General features: G+C 48.1%; 4 protein-coding genes across 17 annotated transcripts in view; all 4 read right to left on the bottom strand.

The window, feature by feature from the left end:
- Nucleotides 1–10,337, bottom strand: part of LOC125950597 (peripheral plasma membrane protein CASK) — a 220,564-nt gene extending 210,227 nt beyond the window's left edge. For 2 of the 14 annotated variants that reach the window (XM_049678743.1, XM_049678742.1), the window contains exons 1-2: nt 10,205–10,335; nt 4,584–5,213 (exon numbers count right to left, since the gene is read on the bottom strand). In XM_049678743.1, the coding sequence (XP_049534700.1) occupies nt 4,584–4,642 (59 nt within the window). In that variant the 5' untranslated portion in view covers nt 4,643–5,213; nt 10,205–10,335. Of the gene's footprint in view, nt 1–4,583; nt 5,214–6,282; nt 6,633–9,360; nt 9,601–9,628; nt 9,650–10,204 lie in introns of those variants that run through there. The other 12 variants (XM_049678744.1, XM_049678747.1, XM_049678740.1 and 9 more) reach the window with 10 other exon arrangements.
- A 243-nt stretch (nt 10,338–10,580) lies between these two features.
- LOC125950599 (nuclear pore complex protein Nup107) lies at nt 10,581–13,560 on the bottom strand. Its single transcript, XM_049678750.1, has one exon. It carries the CDS (start codon nt 13,304–13,306, stop codon nt 10,685–10,687), a length of 2,622 nt encoding a protein of 873 aa, XP_049534707.1. The 5' UTR covers nt 13,307–13,560; the 3' UTR covers nt 10,581–10,684.
- A 1,124-nt stretch (nt 13,561–14,684) lies between these two features.
- Nucleotides 14,685–16,951, bottom strand: LOC125950605 (uncharacterized). Its single transcript, XM_049678757.1, has 3 exons — nt 16,529–16,951; nt 15,691–16,048; nt 14,685–15,622 (listed from the first exon to the last, which is right to left on the bottom strand). Exons 1-3 carry the CDS (start codon nt 16,816–16,818, stop codon nt 14,762–14,764), a joined length of 1,509 nt encoding a protein of 502 aa, XP_049534714.1. The 5' UTR covers nt 16,819–16,951; the 3' UTR covers nt 14,685–14,761.
- Nucleotides 16,952–18,510: 1,559 nt separating this feature from the next.
- On the bottom strand, nt 18,511–21,266 carry LOC125950616 (zinc transporter ZIP13 homolog). Its single transcript, XM_049678783.1, has 3 exons — nt 20,963–21,266; nt 19,857–20,396; nt 18,511–19,776 (listed from the first exon to the last, which is right to left on the bottom strand). The coding sequence occupies exons 1-3, from the start codon at nt 21,180–21,182 to the stop codon at nt 19,442–19,444; spliced, it is 1,095 nt and encodes a 364-aa protein (XP_049534740.1). The 5' UTR covers nt 21,183–21,266; the 3' UTR covers nt 18,511–19,441.
- Nucleotides 21,267–24,586: the final 3,320 nt, after the last annotated feature.

Raw genomic sequence — 24,586 nt, 5'->3', positions numbered from 1 at the left:
GAGCTTCAAACGAGAGCATTGCACGTGGTTCTCCTTCAAACGATAAAGATGACATTGTGGATCAGAATCATCTACCCTTATCTTATCTACTGGCATGCATGCATGCATGCATCAAACCTCCCCATTCCAGGATTGGAGTAAAGGAAACGACAAGCGATGCATGAACCATCATCTCAATCCTCCGTCCATCATGCAAATTATCTAATATATTATGCTCAGTTGCAGTCCATTCGCTATACACAATCCCCATGATGCAGGTAATCTCATATAACCACATAAACCACATAGATTGCTTCAATTTACCATTTTCAAGCGGCAATAATGCAATCTTGCATGCATGATAGAGCCGCTGCAATCCTTGGGGTCTTAGAAAGTATGATAGGCTACTTCGATGCGATGGTTTATTGTTATTTTATCGAGAGCTAAGGACCTTCAGGACAAAATGCTGTGCATTCTGTTGTCGGATTAATTCGGTTAATCCGGTTCACAATTTAAAAATGGATCCTCTGAGCAAACAGTCGCATGACTCGCCACTTTTTAAACTTAACAACAGCAACTGTCCTCAAAAATGTGTAATCCCTTATCTTCTGCTTTCAAAGGATAGTTACATTTTGGTTTGCATGTTTAAGCATATTATTTTTTAGTGTATTTTTTTTTTTAAAGAATGCGTATGCTGGCAAAGGAAAAATCTACGATCGAAAGAAATTTTCAAACGGAGAAATGTCCAAGTGCAGAGAAAGAGAAAGTACAATAATGTGAGCAAAGTATAGAAAAAAAGAATACAAAGGAAATGAAGGCGATTTTAAACAGGATACATTGTCCTATAGTTCCAACACACACAGTCAAAGGCATATAAAAAAACAGCCATACTGGAATGACGGAAACTGTCTTTATTAATTGATGAATTGCTGTGGCATTGACTATCAAAAATCGAAGATACTTTCAACTATTGGAACATAAAACAAGTATTTGTTGAACAGTCGGAATTAAAAATTTCATTTCATTTCAACCGAAAGGCAAATAAAAGGTGGAATAAATTTCGCTTAAATGATTATTTCTTTGATAAAAAAAACGTATATTATAAACCTTTATACATTATTGTTCTATTTTAACATTTAAACAATCCTCACTGCTGTTTTGTCTTCGTTCGAATGACTATCCATTACCATCATTACCTGTTGGCACCGCTTCTTGTGAACCGCAAAAAAGAGAAAATTTCGGACCGACTAAATTACGCTAAGAGCGCTCGGAACGATGCGCATGAAGGACTGTGATACCCCCCTTTTACGCGCACACACATACGCATACACGGGGCAATCAAATGTCCTCGTGGGTGCCAAAAACAATTATTATTAGCCACACGATGGGGCTGGTGTGGTGTGGTAGACCTTCGAGGGTCACCGGGCTTACCACACACACACATACGTGACACCATTAATCATCCTTTTCACACTTAATCCCAAATGTGTTCAGCCAGCGGTCGGCGCTCCGTTTGGGTCCCTTTTCCGGCCGACTGAAAGTGAGGACCCACCACCAGACGAAGTGCGGACAATGAGAGCACCGGGGTGGGGGAAGTAAGCTTCTTTCGAAAACGCCGACCCACCTACCCACCCACCCACTGCCCCTTTTATCCCACGTCTCACGATGCTCATTACTACACTATTCTTAAACCATTTCCGACGCCCTGGCGGTCACAGAACGTGCCAATGATACGGTTTCACGGCAAGAGAAAAGGAAGGAACTCTAAAGCGGGGTTCTCGTGGAAAAAACGGGGGGGAAAGAGAGGGTCCTGCACACCGATACACACTATCTATACACCCGAACCAGCGAACGAGCGAACGAGCGAACGAAGGGAACGGATAATTGGAAATTTATTTCCTTCCAACCTAATCCTTCAAGCAGGATATCATTATCATCGGTTCCCGGGGATCGTCGCGTCGGTCCTCCCTTTGGTCATGAAAATCGCTCAACCATAATTTCAAGTGCCATTGAACGGCCCCGTTGTCAGGGGCTGGCCCATAAGACCAGCCCACGCCCGGCTTAACCCGGCTGGATGGAGAAAAAAAACGGGAGACTATTCTTCGCAACAAAATGATAACATCGGACCAATTTCTATCAACGTCGCCGGCTATTACCTACAGCCCACTCGCTCTCTCTCTCTCTCTCCCTAGAGAGATCTTGAGACGGTACTTATAGGCGTAAGGAGGGTCCTGGGTCCATCCGGACCTCTTCTCCCTCAGTGGCCAGCGATCAGCAGAGGACATCACAGATCGCACACCAACGAAATAGCAAACGCTAGGCGGAACCATTTTCTTCCCTATCATTTCAGGTGCTGATGCTGCCCCACTAGTATCTAGATAGTAGTCGCGCACTAACGTCATATTTTCGCTCCCGATCCCGGATGGTTTGCGGTGGAATCATCGCTATCGACCAAAATATCATCCGCGAAAACTACGATGATGCTCGCTCGTATCACGGAAGGCCCAAAAGCTCTCAAAGCGTTCCTGCAGTGTTCCAGCGTCTACTCGCAGCGTTAACGACTACTAGCTTCTCGTTCGAAGCGTCCCTTTCGAGTCCCGTCATAACCAACAACACCACCACCACCACCACCACCACTACGACGACGAAGAAAGAAGTTAAGAAAGCGTCCTCGTAACTCCATTCTCGCTGTAGGAGAACTCTCAAATAGCTCGATTTGGTTGCTGCTGAAGAGAGAGAGAGAGAGTGAGAGAGCGCACCAAATACATGCGCACACCGGTTTCGCATACGGTGAACCCAGAGCCAGCCAGCCGATGGCCAGAAGTTCAAGTTGGCCAGCATCCGTGGCAACGCGCGCGCCGCCACGAACTTCCGGCGAACATCCATAACTTTCGTGCGCATCCTCGCGAACAAAGGCCATGATACCGGGACAGAGGGGTGGGGGGGGCATTGCCATGGACGAGATGCTAACGAGCCGACAAGCCCGCCACACACACACGCTTGTCACCGGGCGCGGGAGATGAGCTTGATGATGAGCTTCAGTCTGAAACATGATTTATAAGCGCTGATCGCATTACACTCCACCACCTCGTCGCCGTCCTCGCGGTCCTTCGGTTTGTCCCGGCGGTCGCGATTTGGTTCGGAACTTTAGCAATTATCATCCGCTGTCCGGAAGAATCCGGAATGTAGTTAGTACGTGACGGTGCTATGCAATGCGATGCCACGGCGACAGCCTCATCGTCATCGTCACCGTCGCCGCATTCTTGGAATCGTTTTTCCCTTTGCCGTTGATCTCCGATGTTAATGATGAGGATGATGATGCTGATGGTGATGGTGGTAGCAGTATGTGTGATCCTCACGAGGGTGTCAGAATGCTGTCCGCTGCTGTCAGCCGGCCTAAAGCACTACTGCTCATCATCATCATCGCTCATCACTCACGTTTGAGGGCACTCGTCATCGTCGTCGTCGTCGTCGTCGGTATCAGTTCCGATGCGCCAGAGAGTGCCATCGGAATTTGACGTTTGATTGCGATTGAAACAATGCTCGTGTCATAGTCGTTTGATTTGAGGCGAGTATTAACCGTAATTTTGTATTTTGTGAAAATTTTAATAAATAGCTTTTTTCGAATGTTGAATCTCTCAAGAATATTGTGTTAAAATATTTGAATTAACCAGTGACAAGTGGTACAGTGGAGTAATTGCGCAAATAAATACTTAAAGCAGAATAAAGCAGTTTATTACGGTTTTTATATTTAAATTACGAAAATTCTTGCACGGTTTGTTAAAAATGATTATTCAAAATGAATCTTTTTCATACGAATTGTCCTAAAACTGACCGAAGAGTCTTGAGCCCGACTTAATACGAATTGTTTCAATATTATCCAAAGGAACTGTAGCCTTCACCGAAGGTAAACATAAGTCTCGCTTATTTTAACGTTTGACTCCGGGAAAAATGGCAAAAAAAATACCGACCGTTATCCCAATTCCACTGGACCCAAAAGCGACCCAGAAACGCACACATTGTCGTGTATGCCCGGCATCGCTCCCATACCAACAGGCCGTGTTCTAGAGCCCGCTCGCTCGACAGAGAGAGAAAGCGCACAATAAAGCAGCAACATGCATTATCATAAAAGCGAACTGTAATTGCGTTTACTGTCTTAATCAATTCAAAAGTTCCATTCCATGCCATGTCCGTGCCCAAACAATGTTAAAATGCGAGAACAACGAGTCGGCTGCTCGCAAACGCTCGCAAACGCGACGCTTATGCTGCTGCTGCTCGCGATGTTAATACGCATCTCGGACTTGGCCCGGGAAAACGACAAGGAATATGAATAATCAACGTCAACATAATCAAACACGGCCCCACCGCATCGCAACAGTAACACACACGCTTCCCCCCTCCCTCAACATGATTTGCATTGCTCGCGTGACATGATTAGCACAGGTGTGTGCTTTCTCGCGCAACATTGTTCGCGAGACCACCGGCGGCGATTTGGTTCGAAGTCGATAAAGCTCCAAAAATCATCAACGCGAGCAATGGCTGAATTGGATGATGGTTTTGGGGCGAATATTTGATGCGAAAAAGAACAGAATCAAAAAACTCACCTTCCAATCACTTCGCACAGCTCGTACACATCATCGAACAGAATCTCGTCCTCGGCCATCCTGAAAGCAATACTCCTTCTGCTCCTCCTGGCGCGGCTATGGACCGATGCGAATCCTCAAGAAGCTGCCCCGTTTGCCGTGTATGACCTCTAGTACTTTTATCACCACTTTCCACCTGGTTTCTAACGAACCACACAATCACTTACAGACACACACACTCATACACAGACACACTCATACACTGACACACGCTTAGGCGAACTGTTAAAAATATCTTTATATCTATTGGTCACTGCGCACCGCCGCGGTGCACACCTTTGCCGGTTGTCGCGCGAACCGGACCGGCCGGACAACCTTCGCTTCACCACCGCGTAATGTTCACCAACAGCCACGACGCACGACCACCAGATCGCAGTAGTAATGGTACTATTGTGCTCCTCTGTCGTGTGCAGTATCAGTATCCACCAATTACAATGCAAAACCGGCACAATGACAATGTGCAATCCGCGCGACCCACTTCACTACACCTCTTCCAAGCGCCACTCTCGGCGACAATTAATCCACGGCAACAACACGGCGGCGTAAGCGGCAACGATGCAACCAACGGAAACCAAGACCGCGAATGGATTACTGTAAAAAACGGAACGAAATGGAACGCACATTACATTACCGTCGTACGCGCATATGGCCCTCGGCTTCTTCATCGCTTCTTCATCTCGGTTCACGCGATCGCGGTTTTCCCAACACGACGCCGCCAAACCGATGATGATGTGCGCGCGCGTGTGTTGTGATTGATTTTCATCAAACCCCACCAACCAACACCGGACGGCGGTCAGCACGCGATGTTATTATTTATTCAGCCTCTCTGCAGCCTCCTCCAGTACTTCTTCTCTGCTCTGATCGACATACTATCGAACCACTGCGGTTGCTGGTGGTCGGTGGTGTGGTGGTGTTGTTGATGACGTTGTTGGGCCGTTACTACCGTTCGCAACGCAAACAACCGATCATCGCGTCACACACACACACACACACACGCCGGTTACTACTACGCTACGTTGCCACGGCAGCATCCCGGCAACTAGCTAGATCGCCTTTCCAAGCCTGTCCACCAGACCAGCATGTGTACGAAGCAGGCGGTGGTCGGCGTTGGTTCGTGATGCTGTTCACCCTTCTTTGGTTCTTCTAGGCATTAAGCAAGTCACGTCGCGCTACCACTACCACCAGAGGCAGCAGCAGCAGAGTAAACGCAACAGTCCAACCTTCCGCTTCCGACCGGCTACCGGCTGTAAACGTTGCTATCGCACGAGGAAAACACCGGAAAATGGTCAACCAAATCAGAATGGGTCAACGCTAAAAATAGCGGCCAAATACGAATCCGTGATCCTCCACAACAACAACATCATCAACAACAACAATGCTTGCAGGGTGCAGAGTGCGGCAATGAGCAGAGAGGTTCGTCGATGTCTCTCGTGTGCTTTGTGCATCGCGCGCTGCGCCAAATGCACTTTGTCTTGCTATACTTACAAGTACCAAGCGTGCACTGCAATGGAGTGACCTCTCTGCAGCACCGTAATGGCCTCCACGGTTCACGACCGCAAACAAAGAAACACTAACCGGTAATACACCGAGAGATTCGCACACACACACACACACAACCGGGAGTAGTTTCCGCGGCTATCGGGGATGCCGATGAACTGACCTCGAAACACGGCACGGAACGGCAGACGTAGGACGTAGTACCGGCAGGCAGGCAGCTAACCCTTCGTGCTTTGCAGTAGGGCAGCTGCCACCCCAGAATGGGTGCACGGATTTTCGTTCGGTAGGTCCGTTGGCGTGGCTGGCTCCTGTAGTACTGGCAGCGCACCGGTCGATGGTGGGCCCCAAAAAACCAAACCATGACACTCCTGGCGGACGACTACTCCGGATGTTACGTCGGTGTTCCGTTCCGTTCTGGGTCACTCACGAGCCACGAGCAGCGCCGCAACCCAGGTAAGCGATTTTCCGCACAAAACGCCCACCGAGAGCCGGCTGCAAAGGATCAAAACGGGGATCTCAAAACTCATCACCGGGTACTCTCAGGGACACACTCGCGGCCACGGTGGGCCACGCATTTGTTGTGCTGACTTCGCAACAGAGAGAGAGCGTAAGAGAGAGAGAGAGAGAGCAAGAGTGAGGACATATTGTAGCACAGGCGTACGAACAAGGCGAATTCAAGGATACTGCTGTTTGAGCTTTGGTTTAATTACAAGGAAAATATTACTCCAAAGAGGGGGATTAGAAAAATAAAATCTAGTTCCAAATAAATGGTAGATACATAAATTTGTCTTATTTTAGTTTGTACAATCAACTCCTTCGTAACATTGATTTGAATGGAATGCGCCAGTGATTTCTTGGTTGAAAATATGGGAATATTTTTATTTTTCGTTTTGCTGCTTTATTAAAAGTTTTCGTTTCAAAGTTCGTTCCAAAACTCTTAATTATTCGTCTTATACGTCATAAACCTGCTTAACCAGCGCTGCCAATATTCTAATCAGTATTTAAGGATCGCCAATTTCTTCAAAAATTGCTTCATCCTAAACCAGGATTTCAATTATATTAAGATTAAAGATCCGTCCTTAGATATGTAGAAAAAACTAATAAAAAGATGAAAATGAAATCGAGCATCTAATAACAGACGAATCAAATCAATATTAAAGCATCACAGTAGTGTTGTTCGCTTCTAAACTTCATTGATCAATATTCCATCATCCGGAATCTTGTCAATACACGTGTACACGCCATCACTTAGCAACAATGTGGAAAAGTTAGTAAATTTGTTACCGAATTTCACCTAGTCATAAACTTTTTTTTTTAATTCCTGTTAGAAGCAAGAGCATTGTAAAACCGCTAAAACTGCAGATGGAATTTTTAACAAAAAAAAGCGACAAAAATATGACTTATGTCGATAATTCGTAATAGATGCTCGGCAATCGGAAATCATAAAGTAAACTGAAAAAACAGATGAGCTAATAATCAACATTGAAATAATGAATTCATTCTCGTTGGAAGATCCGTTACGATGGGAGCAAAAGAATGCCCACAGTATTGACCTAAAAGAATCCAGTGCAATTCTTAAAATACTCAATTAAAAGTAAAAAATTGTGTAATTTCATTAATGACTTGCTCCCAGAAACCATTTGGACGAGAAACTAATATTCATTTATTCAAAAGAGCTCACAAGTTTTGTGCATCGCTCGCTCAAAACAAATTTAAAACTGAATGTTTTTCCTGTTAGAAACGAATCATATTAACGGTGAATGAAGCACATTAAAGCAAAATGGAAATCAGAAACGAACAAAACTGCCACGCTGGCCATCATAATTACAGTTTTGCGCAAGCAGCAGACCAGGACCACTGGAATGTGCGCCCATCGAAGCTCCAACCCCGATAAAATTGCATAATCTGTAGTTTAAAAAGTAAACAATGGCATCAACAACATTCCACAAGCACTACGCCCCTGGTAAGGCGCGGGATTCGTGTCCTCCGCGGTGTACTCAGCCCACATCTCATCCAGTGAGGCGCCTCCTCAGCAGCTCTCCGAACCACACGAGAGAACAGCGAGTGTGTTTTGCTTTCTCAATCTTCCAACATCAATCGCGGTACCGCCAAGCATGCCAGAGAATCTGTCAAAAGGCAGAAATACAACATCCGATGTCCTGTGTGCCGCGACCGCGTCGTTCTCTCGCTGGGAAATGTGGGATGCAATTTTCCCGAGCTCCCTCTCTCCCATATTCGCGCGCACACTCATACCAACGTACCAGTGGAAAATAACACGCACACAAATGCCAATCGAAAACAAGCCGCAGGATTCGCAGAGCACACTAGGATGAGCATGAGGAAAACGGGTTTCCCACAGGCTCGCAGCAGCCAGTACGGCAGCGGAGGATTGCATGAAGTCCGACTTTCCAGGACATTTTTAATTCCCTTTTACGATGGTTCTTCAATGTACTACCTGGGAATCGCGGACACTACATAAACATACATTCCGAATAGTAACGTATTTGCTTGTAACGTGGATTTGAATTGAGGTAACTGCCTGAAGAAGGATAATTATTGTGGGCCACAATTCTTCACGAAGAAACTGAACATCACTAAGGTTTATCCGTTGTGATCCTTGCAGCGAGAGCCATCAGCTTTGCAGAAACCTCTGGAGTCCCATTCACGGGACAGTTACGCACACACGACACACACGGACCGTTTCCACGGTTGCGTATCTCCCTCACTTTCACTCACTTTCTCTCTCGTTTTTCGATAGGCGGGTGGGGCGTTTTCCGTGCTACAAACCCTACACATCCGGGGACTATGGACCACCGTTACTGCCGCTCGGTTGACAAACGTTGTTTCTGCACAGCAACCACGAAACTGGTTTGACCGATGGCAATGGAGACGCCCGCGGAGTGCACTTTGAAATCTTCAGTACCCCTCAGTCAGCCAAAGGATTCGCACTAGCTTCCTCGAGATGAGCTCGACTCCGTCCTCCGTCGTCAACACGATTCCTGCCACCTTTTTGGGGGGAGTCCTTGCGTGAACGACAACCTCGAACGCACACACACACACAGGCACACGTCGCTGTTGAAGCTACAAACAGACACACATGCGCTGCAACGTGGGGATTCGCACCCGTTTTCGCACTCCTCGCAGCAGGACACTAGCTCGATTACTAAATCTGCGTTCCAAGGATTTCGTTCCCTCTTTTTTTTGCGGTCACCAATGTGCCACTATCTTGATGGAGACCCACCCTTGACGCGGCGAGAGTATCCTGGAAAGCGGGCAGAGGGAATCAGCACGGTGAGACGAAGCTAAGCGAAGCGAACGAAGCAACCCCTTCACCAAGGCAACACACAGCGGGCACCGAATCCGGCTCTTTTGCTGGAGCGCACGTTATGTGTGTATCCTTTGCGAGGACCCGATTTTTCCGGGGAGCTTGCCACCGAATACACCCGAAAAACCAGCACGCACACACAGACCCAAACCGAGGCCAGGAAGCAAGGGCGCTCTGTACGTACACGAAACCAGCCAACACGCACATCTAGTAACAACGCGCGGCGTGCACTTAACTCTCGCTTACAGTGGCTCCTGCGATCAACTACTATCGTGTACTTAAAGAAACGTGGACGACAAATTCCAACGTTCGTGTATCGGTGTACTAACTGCGAAAGTAATGCCGATACGGTCGCTCATCATCAGCTGTGTACCGATGACTCGGCGCGAAACTATGCACGAGGCCAAATAATTGCCCGCGACAGTACAAGGCGGTCGAATGTCAACGAGTGCGATTGAACACCGCAAACGTCTTCAAGCTAGCGATGCGGCTTGTGCCACTATCTTGTCCCCGTAATCGCGGCACAGTTAGTGGAGCCGGGCCGATGCCGTAATGATGCCGTCGCATATGGATCGTCTGCCACACACACACACACACAAACACCACTTTCAGCGCGCCCGGACCGAGCGGACAAACGCATCCAACCGTAAAGTGCCCCCCTTTTTTTTGTTGCGGCTCCACCGTTTGCGCTCGTGAAACACTCCCCTATTTACACAAAGCTTTTATCACGTAGTTAATAATAATGTCCACCGCACCCCACCTCTTAATCGCGATTAATCGCTAGGGGGCACCAGACACCGCTCGCAATAACGGGACACTCACTGAGGAGAACGGGTAAACGCGAAAATCGTCAACTCCACCAGACCAAAGTTACTCCCAATCTGGCGCAGTTTGGCGATTGTTTACGAAATCGAGAAGCGCCCCCCTTCGAGCTAGCTGTCAAATGATAAGCTCCCCACAAAGCTCTCACACACAGCTGGAGATTCGTGTGTGGTTGTGGAGCCCGCGTATTTCAGACTCCCCTTCCCAGCGCCCTACGAAACCGGCCCCCCTTCAACGTGCTCGATGGATTGAAACGTTCTTGTTTTGAATTCTTTCGTTAAAAACCGAACACCCAGAACTGTTTTAATAATAATGATGGAGTTTTATTTAGGGCAGTTTGTGGAAAAGCAAAACACGCATTAACTACATACACATAGGGCAATGATGGAGCAAAAGCGATCGATCCACGAGCCACGGCCTACTTCTTGACCGCATCTCCCACGAACGGATCGCTGCGAGTGTTCATCAACGCGAGGGACGATTCGGCGATCTTAGTAAGCGTCTCGGCCAGTTTGTGCTTCGCGAACACGCTATACAGTTTACGGGATTCCGAGCAGAGCACATCGGCCAACACCAGATTGTCGCTATGCCGTTCGGTGAGCGTGTGCAGCTGATGGAGCAGTAGCACCACCTCCGGGATGCACAGTTTCCGTAAGCTTTCCATCTGCACCACCCGATGCTGCCAGTCTTCTTCCTGCTCGAACGATACGTCAGGTTTCGGGTCCGCATCAACGAGCCAGCCGTCCTCGGGAAACATAAGGATGTTGTACAGCAAATCGTGCGTCCGGTTCGTAGCTTCGCCCAAGCGGTGCTCCCAGATGCTGAGCTCGTTACGGTACGCCTGCTCCCGGTGCTCGGAAGTGACGCGTTCGGTAAAGTTCGAAACCTTCATCGCTGGCGGTGGTTTCGGTCGATTGTTGTAGAACAGCACGGTCCAATCGTTGTACGAATCGAGCGCGGCTAGGTACGACTGGTGGCACAGATACTCCCGAATGCTGACCTCCTCTCTCCACGGAATGTCATCCTTGGAGCCGTAGTGCGTATAAATCTGCTCCATAGTGTCCGACGGCACGACGGCAAAGGTTTTTCGGGCTGCTTCGATAGACCGCTTGGCGAGGAAGTATCGCATCAACGCATTCGCCTGCCACAACAGCTCACCGCGCTGAGCCGGATAGAAAGTCAGCCACTCGAGCGAAGATATCTTTTGGTTGTCCAGTGCGCTCAACTCACCGGCCGCTGCCATCGGTTCCGGTGCGTCTTCTGGTTCTAGCGCACGATATTTTTCCACCGTGTAAACCGTAATCGTTGGCACATCGAGCCCGAAACCATTCGCTTCTTCGAGCGCGCGCTTTCGATCGATCTTTTCGGTGATCGTTTCCAGGAAGTTCGAATAGAGCAGCAGCTGCATGTCGCTGGGAAGCGATGAGGTATAGAACGCCACCAACGCAGGATCACCGAGACTTATCAGATACTCAACGTAACGCTTGATGACCCGATCGCCAATTTCCTCCTGAAACGGTTTGCCTATCTGGCGCGTGAAGATCACAAAGTGGGCCAGGAAGCGCAGCATCGGCGGTGAAAGTACCACATCCGCCATCCCACCGATCCAACCGTCGACGATACGCATCAGCTGCGGAATGTCATCCAGGATGAGATACTTCTGGATAACCTTATCTACATCCTTGGCCGTCAGACTAATGCGAGCGTTACGGTGTGCCTCGAGCTCGTCGAAAATTTGTTCGAGCGACATCTTCCAGCTCCAGTATCGATCGGGCATTGGCAGATAGCTTTTAATACAGTGCGATCGGATCTCGCTTTCCACGCGTATGTCGATCTGCACCTTCAGGTACCCCCAGAGCATATCGGTCCATGTATGCTCGGAAAGTAGTTCGAGCATCGCCTCGAGATGACCACACAGCGAACCGATCGATGCCTTCGTGTACGGATCCAGCAGCCGGCTTTCGGCCATCTTCCAGGCGAACTTCTTCCACAGATCTCGCCGCGGATTGCCCTCGATGGCGGTGCGTGTCAGCGTGGTGGCCGTTTCGGAGCCATAGTTGGGATCATGATGCAGCTTCCAGCCTTCCAGAATGGCCGCTTTCCATGCCTGGCCACAGTGTTCGCACTTGCTCTGTGCCACATCTAATCGGCCCTGGCGAAGCTCGAGAAAAATGTCCCTCGATAGCCGTGCCTGATCTTCCGCATCTAGATCGTGCAGCGGTCGCTTCTCCCGTATCGGAGCATCCGGATCGAGACTCTTCACAATCGGTCGTCCGCTGCCAAAGGCCGTCTGGCCAATCTCCAGCAGCTGGTGAAGCGTGTTTTCCCACGCGACCGTACGGTTCGTGTAGCAGCCCGCTTGCAGCTTGTTCTCACGTTGCGCCATCTGCTCCAACCAGTCGACGATTAGCTGATACTCGCGGAGGTTCGCGTTGGCCTCGTAAAGATGTTCAATGATCGTTCGCTCGCTGTTGACCAGCGGTAAATCATCCATCTCTGAATCCTGGCGCTGCGTCTCGGTACGATCACGGTACAGACAGCACATGAGTTTCCACGTTTCGCGCTCCGCATGGAGCCACATCTCTTCGGCCTGCAGCCGTCGCTCCCGGCCAACCGATTGCAGCTGACGAGCGTTCGTGTCCATTTCCGTCAACGTCAACTCCAGCGTTTCCACCAGCTCTTCGAGAGTGTCGAACACATTCGCTTCGTGATCGTGCTGGTTTACAACTTCCAGGAACTGAACGCACAGGCGTTTAGTTATTTCCTTCGCATTCCCGGCAGTACTGCCGGCCGCCAGACTAAGCACGCTTGTGGAAATCGAGCTCGCGTCGTCGAACGAGCGGAAAGCGCTAATGTCCTGTACTGAGTCCAGCGGAATTCCGAGTGAGGAATCGTTCAGCACGGAGCGGGATAACCGCTCGTACTGTTGCTGCTGGTGCTGCAACGGTCGCAAAACATCCTTGGAGCGGAGCAGACCCCGTTTCGACTTTACGGTGGACTCATCCAGCAGCTGCAGCGATCTTTTCAGTTGGTCCATCATTAATCAACCCCTCGGCCTTGGCGGATTTTACACGGCAGACGGTAAACAGAGTCTCATAACCTAAAAAACACAAGCAGAGCCAACACCACGAATTTTGCGGCGCGATTTTGCTACTATTTTCAATGATCCCACTATCGTTGGAACGCTTATCGAGTGCGAGTCGATTGCAGAATTGGTTTCCAGTACTTTAATTCAATTCAGCATACACTTTTTATCGTAATTCTTATCAAACAATTCAAGCCGACACCGCTAAAAACCCGGAGCGCGCAAAACAACAAAAACCATGAGCTCACTATTTTGCTCACTACGCATGTCAAAAATGCCTTGTTTGCTCACTATTGCTCATTACTGTTCACTATTTGCTCACTGAACTGGTTTGGTTTGATTTGACCAGTACAAAACCGATTCAGAAATAAGCGAGTTTCCTATTTTTTCTGGTTGTTAATTCCTTATAGAATGTGAGCAAAGTGGTTTTTGTAAATTCAGTCTTTACGTGTTCATCATTTCTCACCAGAAAATTAATTAAACCGGCTGTGGATTCAATCCTGCCGACCAACTGCAAATTTGCGATAAGCGGAGCACAGAAACAAGCGATTCCTTAAATAAAACTAGCGCTGTTTTCCCAATTTTTGCACCATTTACACCGCGGGTAATTACTCCCAAACCTATTCTTATGTTCTTATTGAGTAAACATTGCGTGATTTGTGTACACCTGCGATCGTGTTCAATAGATTACACATGAGACTCCGGCTATTCCGTATCTCGACTGGAGTTCATAATTTTTGACGAAATTAATTCTTGGTGTCATTGAATTTTTGATGGTGATTTCCCTTGCGCACGCAGAGTGTGGATGGCGCATTGCCCAACTAACATACTGACATTATCGCGGACATACGTTATTGTAGGCCTTTGGGCCATTATGTTCTGAGGCGTTCTCGATTGTCTCGTTATTGATTCCACCTGGACATAATTCTTGTGTCCTGTACGGATTGGTACAATTAAGGTTCGTATCGCATCACATTCACATGCAAAGAGAGGACACAGCACCGCCAGCGATAACGGTACTGTACCGTTAGGACGACAGGATGGCCGCTGTGGCCCCTTAAGACCACGCGCAGTAGTTCCAAGATGCGAACAGCAGCTAGGATGCAGAGAGAAAGAAAAGGATGTTGTTAAACCACCGCATATCCAAGCTGCGCCCAACGTTGTGCTGCTCTCAAGGATGGATGAACGTCGAAAAAACAGACAAACTAACATAATTAAATCGCTGGAGCAGTGTTGAGAGGCAAAGAGCTGATGAAAGGAAAAACCGAGAAAATCGGGCTCTGAGACAACGATACTTCAGACCAAATATTTTGTTCGATATTAGAATATCTAGTATAATTATTTATTTCATACCTTACAATCTATTTCCTAAAATAGTAAACTAGCCGGAAAGCAACTAGTAAACCGCCATTAGTTGCGTACCTTAACATTCGTTCCCGACCCGGGCGGTAAAGCTTTCCCAAAGGACCAGTTGAGCCACGGTAGTAAACGGGCATAGTGTCGCTTAAGTTGCGATCGCCGATTATTGCGCTGCTGTTCCGGCTTAGCGGGTGTCCGACGACGAAGCCAGGCGGCATAGCGATTTGCAACCGAAACTTCGGCCACCTCATCGTACTGCTGCTGGGCGGTAAGATTATACCGACGAAGACGTTCAAAGACACGCTGCTGCTGCGGTTGGTACAGAATGGAGCTTGTGTTGAGAATTTCGCGTAACTGACCAACCGGCCACTCCGTGCCTCCTACACGGATATGGTTCGATTCGGTTTCGTTCGATTCCGGGAGCGCATCCGAAATTGCATTCTTAACCAGTGACACCTCCTCTAGCTCAACATTTTCCACCTGATCGTTGGGATGATCTCGATGATTGCTACTGTCGTTCCATCGGTACACCACATATTGGTACAGCCGGTATTTCGCCGCCTCGGTTTTGTTCTCGTTGGTTTCCTCACTTTCCTCGGATCCCGTTTCCACGTGAATATGCATTACCGGAAGTATCACACGTAGCGGAAGAACCAGTTCCGGCCCAGTCACTGTTAGATTGGCAAACGGATCACTTTCATCCTTGGTGCGGGTGTACGAGTAGCTATCCTCATCATCCTCCTCGCTGTCCTGCATGCCACCTTCATCTTCTTCCGCATTTTCGATCGATTCCTCAAACATTTCCGTGCACGAGGTCGCGTGTCCATTAATGCAACCGGCCGTTGCATCCTTCGCCCCCGGACTAGGATTCCTGTCTTCGTCGGAAATGGTCGAGTTAATGTAGTTTTCAAACTGCAAAAAACACAAACAGCGATGATTCCATGATCAGCTTGAAGGTGAGGTCGCCGTTCCTAACCTACCTCACATTTACCACACGGCCGATCGTAGAACGTAGACAAGACAGCCGCCTTTACGTAGGAGAACTGGATCAAACTCCACGGTGGCTCAATGATGTACGACACCCGCGAACACCGATCGATCACGTACACCTGGAATTCGCGCAGTCCGAGCAGCGCAAACGTGCCATTCTCGGTGAGCGGATTCGGGTAGACGGTCAGGTTACGCTCGTCTGCCAGCCCGCGAACGGTGGCGTAGAACTCGGTGAAATTGTACTGCTTCAGCTCATACGGTACGCGATGCAGTGAGGCGGCCAGCAGAAACCGAACACCATTCCGGAAAAGCTGCTGACTGTCGAATCGCTGGTAGAGGTTGTAGTAGCTGCCGAGAAGTAAGGGTAAGATGAAAATTATCATAAAGGGATAAAAAGGAAAATTATCCAGTAGTTTCTGTGACGACGCCGATTGTTCTGAGCTGCACCACTCTTGATCAGCACTAATACGGTCTTATAATTGAACACGATCGGGGGTTCAAATTAAGTTTATTGGTTGTTAAAATAAACTGTTTCGTTACGAGGATGGCCACAGTACTCTCTTTTTCTATTTAACGATGGCCTGCGGGTGCATGAGAACATTTCATCCCGGACTGCTATCTGTGCCTTACCCGCACTATGTATTGATAACCGATAACCCTCTGCTGGGGCAGCTATAGTGCAAAACTAGAACATCATCTTGTTACGTTGTGCATGGTTTGTGGGAGGGTAATACGACGATGCATGGGCGTCGAGCAGAGCACCGAAGTCGGTCGATTTCATTACTTTGCAAACACCAACGACCATTCCGCCGCCCCCGTTTGACTTACAGATCGATTTGCTCGCGGTAATCGATTTTGTGGTAATGAATTGGATCACGATTGACGAAGATGTGCGGCGTTTGCTCCGGTTTCGGTGGTGCTACGTTATAGAGCACCGTCACCTTCCCTTGGAACTCATCCGCTGCTCCATCAAAGAGCACGTTGAGCTTTCCCTGATCGAGTAGACTACAAGTTTCCAGATCTTCGGTAATGGTCATCTCCTGACCAGTGATCACACCGATACAGCACACAACGAACACCAGCAGCATCCGGTAAACTATTCCGGGCATCAACTCCATCTTCTTTCACTACACCAAGGAGCACGGAGCACGCACCGATTGACCACGCGCACGATCTTCAACTGAACGCGAACTGTCGTCGTTGGAGGATAACGTGCCAGCAAGTGCTGACTGGCTGGTTGGCTATGGTGCCTCAGCCATTGTTGGTGATTGATAGAGACCAGACTCAGCCAACAATTCCTTCGCCAGAGATCTTCTCTCTATCTAGTGTGCTCTCTCGTTCTCTCTTACTCTCTCTATCTCTCTCTCTGTTTATGTCTTTCAACTCTTTCGCGTAATTGTTACTCTCGCGATCTCGCGACTGCTACAGAGCCGCTTGTTGATACCTTACCCGGTTTGTTGATATCTTACCTCATATGCACCCCCTCCCCTCCTCCCGCAGATGCTACCCCCGCCCATACGCAGTATCACGGTTCCCGGTTCTCTGGTTCCCACTGGTTGTTGTCTTAAGAATTCCCGATGGATGGTGATCAGGTTTCAACGCAACCCGTGCGTACATTAAACGATCGCCCGTTGCAGCCAGGCTGTTGTGTCGCGTTGTGTTGTGATTTATTCGATGTAGATACCTAGAGGATTTTCTTTGTTTAATGACTTTTTTTCTCTCTTGACGCAACAAAACTCGCTTGCGACGAGCTAGTCTGGAATGGCCCGTGATGCTCGGATACGAGAACGATGCTCGGAATTCAAAGGAATGACGCTGCAATGCAACTCATTGAAGAGTGGATCACTGTAAACATATGCAAATAGGAATGGTGAGAGTGCCGCTGACCTTATGGAGCAATCGACCATTTCTAGTGTTTCCTCACGTCCAATAATAAATGGCTCACGCGTTGCGGCGATGCTGAGCATCAACGGAATATCGTAGATCAATTATTCAACAACAAATTGGTTGCTGAGAGAGAGAAAGAGAGAGAGGGCAAGACCGAGAGATAGGAGAGAGTACATTTTGATCAATCAACTACCACAATCAAGGACCCCCATCAAGCCGATGGAAAAACAATGAAGCAACTGCAACTGCGAGCCCGCTCAACGTGAATCATGTTCAGAGTAAACCGATTGGAAGTCTTCGACCATTGTTGTTGGCATGCGTTCCTCCCATCAGGCGAGCTCGGTTCGTTAAGTCAAGTGCACTCTCCTACCGGCGCTAGAGATACCGTTCTACGTTTCCCCACGAGCAGAGGTAGAGGCGTGCACGAATGATCGGACCGTTATGAGGCGGTCGATCTGCACCACGTGGAGAGAGGTATAGCACGTACGCAAAGTACCGTCAACCGGCGAAGCGACTAGTTCCGCGTGAAAGGCGGAACTCGCAAAAGTAAAAAGAACGTATCCGGTTCGTAGCAATAGGAAGCAATGAAACGGGATTCACAGTTTGTTAGACGACGCCGGAAAGGTGGGTGGAATTCTCATTGAACATAAGGTTTAAACCGATGGATTTATTGTACGAAATGTGCTTAATGTTGCTTTCTAATGTGTAGTACAACGCTAGCGTGTTGCGTTCAATATTCAATGATTTCTGGTTCGATCCCACTTTGAGGCGCAAACATTTTTTCCTTTTATGCTAGCGCCACTGCCAATTTTCTTTTTGCTCTTTCTTTACACACCCAGACGATAAACGAAGAAGTAATATCCGCAGAGTCGTTGATTTTCTTTCGTTTAGTCAATAACAAGCATTGCCGGTGAACAACGGTTTATCTGTACAGCAGCTCCACGTCGGCCACACATTTATTATGCTTTCTCAAACGCGAACCACCTATCGGGCAAGGTGAAATAGTGTTGTGGTTTGTATGAAACAACATATGTATAACAAATAGTTTATCACATCCCGGTCACTCTTCAAACGTTACGTAAATGAGCGACGCGATCGATACACCCCCAGTGGCCGATCTGTGCGCCAAGGGTGCTGGAAGAGAACACGCAGATATCTACGGACTAGCCTTTCATTCTATGTAATGCAGCAAAATCTTATCCTGCTATAATAGTTCCCTCGCGAAGGGTGATAAATGTGATTTCATCCTATGGCCTGGGTTTTCTTATCGACTAAAATTTATGATTTTTGGAGGCTAACCAGTCCTCCACGTCTAACGTGTTGCTCAACACGACCAAGGGGACGTTTCGTCAACATTTCAATCGAATTCCTAATCGATCGCTGTCCAAGCGGAGCGGCGACCTAAGGACCTTCGTCCGTTCCGGTGGTACTAGCATTACTGACGATTTTGTGCCGCTGGACTGTGTGCTTTACAAGACACTAGGCCAATCATTGGTGTGTCGGTTTTATGTTGATCTCGCCTTAAAGGTTAATAATTTCAATCTAAAACCTAATCATTGAGTCCCTGCCATTGCTGCCGCGCGTATACAAAAACATCCAATTGGGAACATTCATACCAGAATCACGGTCAACCAACTCAATGTCCGCTGGGCAGCAAACTCACTCAGCATTCACATTAATCACTTTTTCATCCAATGGCAGACTAACAATTTTACATACTTTTGTGATTGAGTTTGTTTTTTTTACAAAAGATTGTGCAGAGTATCGAACGATCGTACCGGTCGGTACCGGGGATGCTTTTCCCTTATTCTGCACTCTTCCACAATGGAACAAATACATTTTTCCTCCTTTTCCTTAGTGCTCCAAATACACCGTCATAAACGCCATCAGACCAATTCCGAGAAGGAGGGCAGAAAACTGTTTCACCGATTCCCAAGGATCGGATTCGTCTAGCAGGTCCGGCAGCACGGTCACGAGTGCAATATGCAAAAAGCCGCCGGCAGTGAATGGTGCTATCCAGGAGGTTTTCGCTTCAAGAGCATTCGTTGCACCGCTACCACCAATCGCCACCAGGGCCCCAAGCAGACCAGCGCCCGCCGTCAGCAACTGTGCTTTGGCTGCGTCCCACCGGCTGAAGCCCGATCGCAGCAGGATCGCGAAATCACCGACTTCGTGAGGAATTTCGTGCACTGAAATGACAAGCACAATGTGACAAACGAGCGTTAATAGGCAAAGGGGTAGGAGGCTTGAGCGAACGTGAGATACTTACACAATATGGCGATCGTAGCCAGAATGCCGTGCTGCAGGGATACGAGGAAAGAACCGGCCACCGCCAGTCCGTGCGTAAAGTTGTCGATCGAATTGGCCAGCAAATTCAAATACCCGGCCACCTTCTTGTGGCCTGCCTCATCCTTGGCCGCATCCGCCGCGTTACCGTTACCGGCCAGGAAGCACCCATTCGGCACATCCTCGATATCACAAGAGCCACTCTGGCCGCAGGTACCGACAAAGTTATCCGGCAGTTTTCCACCCGAACGGCGCAGAAGGCAGGTGGCGATTTCGACACATTTCGGTTGCGGATTCGCTTCGTCCACGTTCGCGTAGCCGGAAAATATTTTCTCGACCATCGTGAAGAGCAGCAAACCCGCCAGCACCCAGAGGCCACTCCGTAGCGATGGATGCCCACCGGCATTACCGCCGGCTGCCAGTTCATTTTCCCATGTTTCCGGTAGCAGATGCAGGAACACGTCGCCCAACAGTCCACCGACGGCAAAGCTTAGCAGCAGCTTCAGTGTCTTCGATTCAGCGGCTATGGATTGGAAAGGGCACGGAGAGAACAAAGACAAGAAACGAATGAGATGTTAGATGCGAACGTGAACAACGCACGGTACAGGCGATAACGATCACTGATAGGGGGTGACCGATGGCACGTTCGCTTCCAGGTGTCGATGTTCCGGCGCAGATAGAGCCATCCCGGAGCTGCGATGCACCACCACTGCTCCTTGCCTCCGATAAATGAGGAACGGCCAATTAATCTACGCATTCGCGATGATAGTGACAATCATAGAAAAGGCTCTCTCAACATTTGTAGACCGGTTTGTCGCGCGACACACGCTACCTTTCCTACTAGATGGTTGGTGGCGTTCTTTGGAAAAAAAATTAAATAACCTTGAAAATACGTACAGGCACACAAAAGGAAAAGCAAAAAGGAACGGTATAGAATTCAAGGTCGTCGCTTGTGACGTATTTTGTTGATCGCAGATCGATGGTACAGGCGATCACACTATTCCCTCGGGTCTTTTCAAACTAGTATCGAGCGGAGGCGGTTCATGACGCAATCAATATTTAGAACAAAGGAAAAAGCGTAACACTCACGATCACTTAGCTCCGCTGTGTCTCCTTTCGGCGATTTGGAAGGATCTGGAATGATGAACATCGGCAGGATACCACTCAGCCCGATCAGTGCGGAACCGAGCAGCGAAAACATCCACGGTACGTAGCCAATCGAACCGATAAACTCCGGTACATAGTGTCCCATCTCTTTGCACAGATACACGAACGTTTCGTCCAGAAAGGCGCTGGTAAGGTTCATCATCGTGGAATCCGGGGTTACTGGTTGCTTTCTGCGTGCGGAATGCTCTCCCAAACTCAACCGTGGCACGTTGTCCAACTGTTTAGCGTTTTGCGATGTGTCTGTTGAGGTGCGTGTTTCGCGGTACCGTCTTCTTCGAATACGGCACACTACTCGCTTAACCACACCACAATGGCATGCGGTGCACAACAAAAGCCGCACGAAATGATGATTTAGAACAGACTAATTCGAACAACCCTCCTGCACGGCCGTCCACCTGAGGAGTTCCTTTTGACCGTCTCTGTTTGCTGGCGTGCTCTGCTTGCTTGCGGAACGTTCTCTAGGTGTTGTTGTGGAGCATGTTTTTGTGTGTGTCGAATTCTCAGCCTGATTGCTTCACCTTTCCCGCTGTTTTCTCGCAACACGAACCACTCAAAAACCGGCACTGCGTGTAGTGTCTGGTGCAACTGCAAAAAGAAGATAAGAATAGAGAGACCGAGAATTGAAACGTTGATTGTACCGCCGCCGATAAATACATTCTTCAACTTCTTAGTTAAATGTGTTCTGTCTTTCTACTCAAACCATCGCCACGGACCAACGCGAGAACAAGGGAGAGAATCTCGACGAGTCTTCAGTATTTCGCGTCTGGTTGGTTGCGCTCGTTACTCGATAATGACTCAAACAGCTGTTTCTGTTGCGACTCTTATCGGGCAGAGCCGGAGAACATATAGCAACGCACGGATGAGTGAGCGCGAGAGTGATAAGACACCGGTGTTCTCCGGAGGGCAACTATTTGAGCACCGGTTTCCGTCGATGGCGTCGATAAAAACGGTCTCTACGATATCACTATCATCGGCTACACCGGCCGATGACCGTTTGCTTTCCTTTGTTAAGCACTTTAGCAACTTCAGCTCGAGAGTGAGTAGATCATCTTCTAAACGTTTACGATTCAGTATCCGTCGCGACACGCTCGATCTTGCTAAGGATCGCTTCCTTCACGAACCTTTAAACACTTGAAGGATGTTCTGGGTACGTCGCCGGTTCAACAGATAGCAGCAATAGGCAGGAAACCTGAACGGATTGCGATGACCGACTAACGTGAAAGACGACGTTCGACTCTGTAACCACCGTCGCCAACCAACCAACCACTCATCGATCGCGTGGTAACTACGCATCAGCCGCCAACCATGATTCGTGGTTGAGAACCGCGATAAAAGTAGGCGCATGAGATGCACTCACACAGGCGCACAGAAAAAATGGTTTTCGAGAGATTACGGTGCCACCGGCAATGGTTTTATGTCCGACCGTAGTGTTTGTGTGCATTGCGTATGACGCGCGCGTCTACTACCATAAAACCATGGTTTTCTTTGTTCGTTGGCAAGTGGTTCATGGTTTTGCAACGCAGCCGCCACAACCTATACCATCAGCGGCGATGACTGGGTGGAACAACCATGTGACTGATACCGAACATGACGATCGAACCAAGAAATGTGCTTCTAGACTCCTAGAATGACCGTGATGAAGCACATCTTTTTTTAGCATTGCTTCAGAGACATGGAGAAACACACTCATCCAAATCACGCCGATGGTTTTCTGCTACTGTCAGCAACGTATGCTCGTAGGCGTAAGAAGATGCATTTTAAACTGATAAGCCAACCATCAGCGATGAAATTGTCCATAGCAAAAGACTAGGCTGAATCACTTGAATCAAGTTTCACAAAACGAAAGTTACAAGTCCTGCTGGAAAGGGTGCATTAGCCCTTAAAAGGACATCGTTTCACGTTCTGAGAGATCACACAGTTGGTCAGTAGAACTACGCAAACCGGTTCTTACCACTAGAGGCAAGCCGAACTATCCTTGAACCGCTTCTGCCGGACTGCCCGCGGTCTATGATATCGCGCTGTTTTTATACGTTGCACAAATGTTTGAATCGGATGACGATTTTTAATAGCTTTGACTGAACTAGCAAGATGGGATGAAATGTTTACTTACAGTACATAAATTCACGTGAATTCATGTTTTAACCCATTTACGATAAAAGATCGATCGCGGCACGTAACATGTCGAGGCGGGTGTGTGGGTGCGACACCGAACGCGGAAACAAAAACAACCCGTACAAAAACGCAATTTCCTCGGAACTGGATGGGGACCTGAAGCAGACAGGATTATTCCGCAGACAGGATTATTAACTCACCGAAGAGCGATAATTTTCTACACGAAACGGTGCGATAATCCGCAGGTCGTTGGTCCACTTGATCCACTCTTTTCGAAGGAAATCGTTCGCTGCTGATTTAACTGAGGGTGCAACTGCGATTTTTTTCGTTCTTTTTTTTTGTGCGGTGTTTGTTTTTGTTATGCTGTTATTGACAGCAGAAGGCAAGAAAATATTTCATATGCTTTTCACATTCATGCATCGCTGTCTCCGGCTAAAATTTGAAATCCGTTCCTCTGGTTCTGGTCTTTCCGTTGTTTCGAGATAATTCTGAAACGAAGACGGAGTTTAATGAAAAGACTTAAGTAGAAATGGGATTAACTGGCAATGCAGCTGCGATATGGTGTATAATTGAACGAACTGAAAAAAAGAAACTGATCAGCATCTTTTACTGTTCAACAATTCTTGCCTTTCCAATCGTGGAAACCAGTATGAAAAGAAGGGAGACACTTTGGTTTGATGCCTTATCCAACGTGCAACGCAACGGGGTTTGTTAGGAAAATGATATAGACCTGGCACTGTCTAGGTAATCAGCTGGATCATCATGACAAGACAAGGTCAATGAAAATCTCGTGACTCCTCATGATCATTTCATTCGACAGGACCTGGAAAAGGAAAACAACAGTACGAAAAGCTTGCTTAGTACTACCAAAAGAAGAGAGGGTTTGCAATGTAACCAAACGGGAGTTAAAGTTGTGGTAACAGCGCCAAAACTTTCGGCTTCAAAATAAGAAACAGTAGCCCTCGATCGCCGGTAATTCAATGTGTTAGCAGCTTAGGGGGCCGTGTGTCCGGTATTCTGGTACCAGATTAGACCACTCTCTTGCTGGTTCTTTTTTGATAGCGTAAATCTGCAAAATAAAAAGGGAATTAACGTAGTGCACTTTTTATATTATACGAACTACTCACAGACTGAAGGTTGATGATCAAGGTTTTCTCACTACCAGATGGTAACCTTTCCGGAAACTTATAACGTATTTTACACCTTATTTCACCCATAAATCTGCAGAACAAGGAAAATCCGTGTTGTGTTTTGCTAATTTTGTGGCCCTTTAATTTTGTGACGTTTCTGACAGCTGATTTCGCGGTTCCCGGGCTCCACTAACACTTGCATCAGGATTTGGAGCCGTTTTTTACCTTAGTTTTTATGGGTTGAAAACGATCCCGCGCGAAATCCGCGGGCACTGCGCCAAAAATGCCTCCTTTTCCGGCGTAA

This window comes from Anopheles darlingi, chromosome 2, assembly GCF_943734745.1.
Source record: "Anopheles darlingi chromosome 2, idAnoDarlMG_H_01, whole genome shotgun sequence".
NCBI lineage: Eukaryota > Metazoa > Arthropoda > Insecta > Diptera > Culicidae > Anopheles > Anopheles darlingi.
This window is presented reverse-complemented; position numbering and strand designations above follow the sequence as displayed.

Coding starts and splice junctions, on each gene's coding strand:
- LOC125950605 (XM_049678757.1), bottom strand. CDS start 16,818: ATGGAGTTGATGCCCGGAATAGTTTACCGGATGCTGCTGGTGTTCGTT. Junction 16,049..16,528: donor TACCGCGAGCAAATCGATCT/GTAAGTCAAACG, acceptor ACTTCTCGGCAG/CTACTACAACCTCTACCAGC. Junction 15,623..15,690: donor GGCCGTGTGGTAAATGTGAG/GTAGGTTAGGAA, acceptor TGTTTTTTGCAG/TTTGAAAACTACATTAACTC.
- LOC125950599 (XM_049678750.1), bottom strand. CDS start 13,306: ATGATGGACCAACTGAAAAGATCGCTGCAGCTGCTGGATGAGTCCACC.
- LOC125950616 (XM_049678783.1), bottom strand. CDS start 21,182: ATGATGAACCTTACCAGCGCCTTTCTGGACGAAACGTTCGTGTATCTG. Junction 20,397..20,962: donor CACAGCGGAGCTAAGTGATC/GTGAGTGTTACG, acceptor TCCAATCCATAG/CCGCTGAATCGAAGACACTG. Junction 19,777..19,856: donor GGCTACGATCGCCATATTGT/GTAAGTATCTCA, acceptor TTGTCATTTCAG/TGCACGAAATTCCTCACGAA.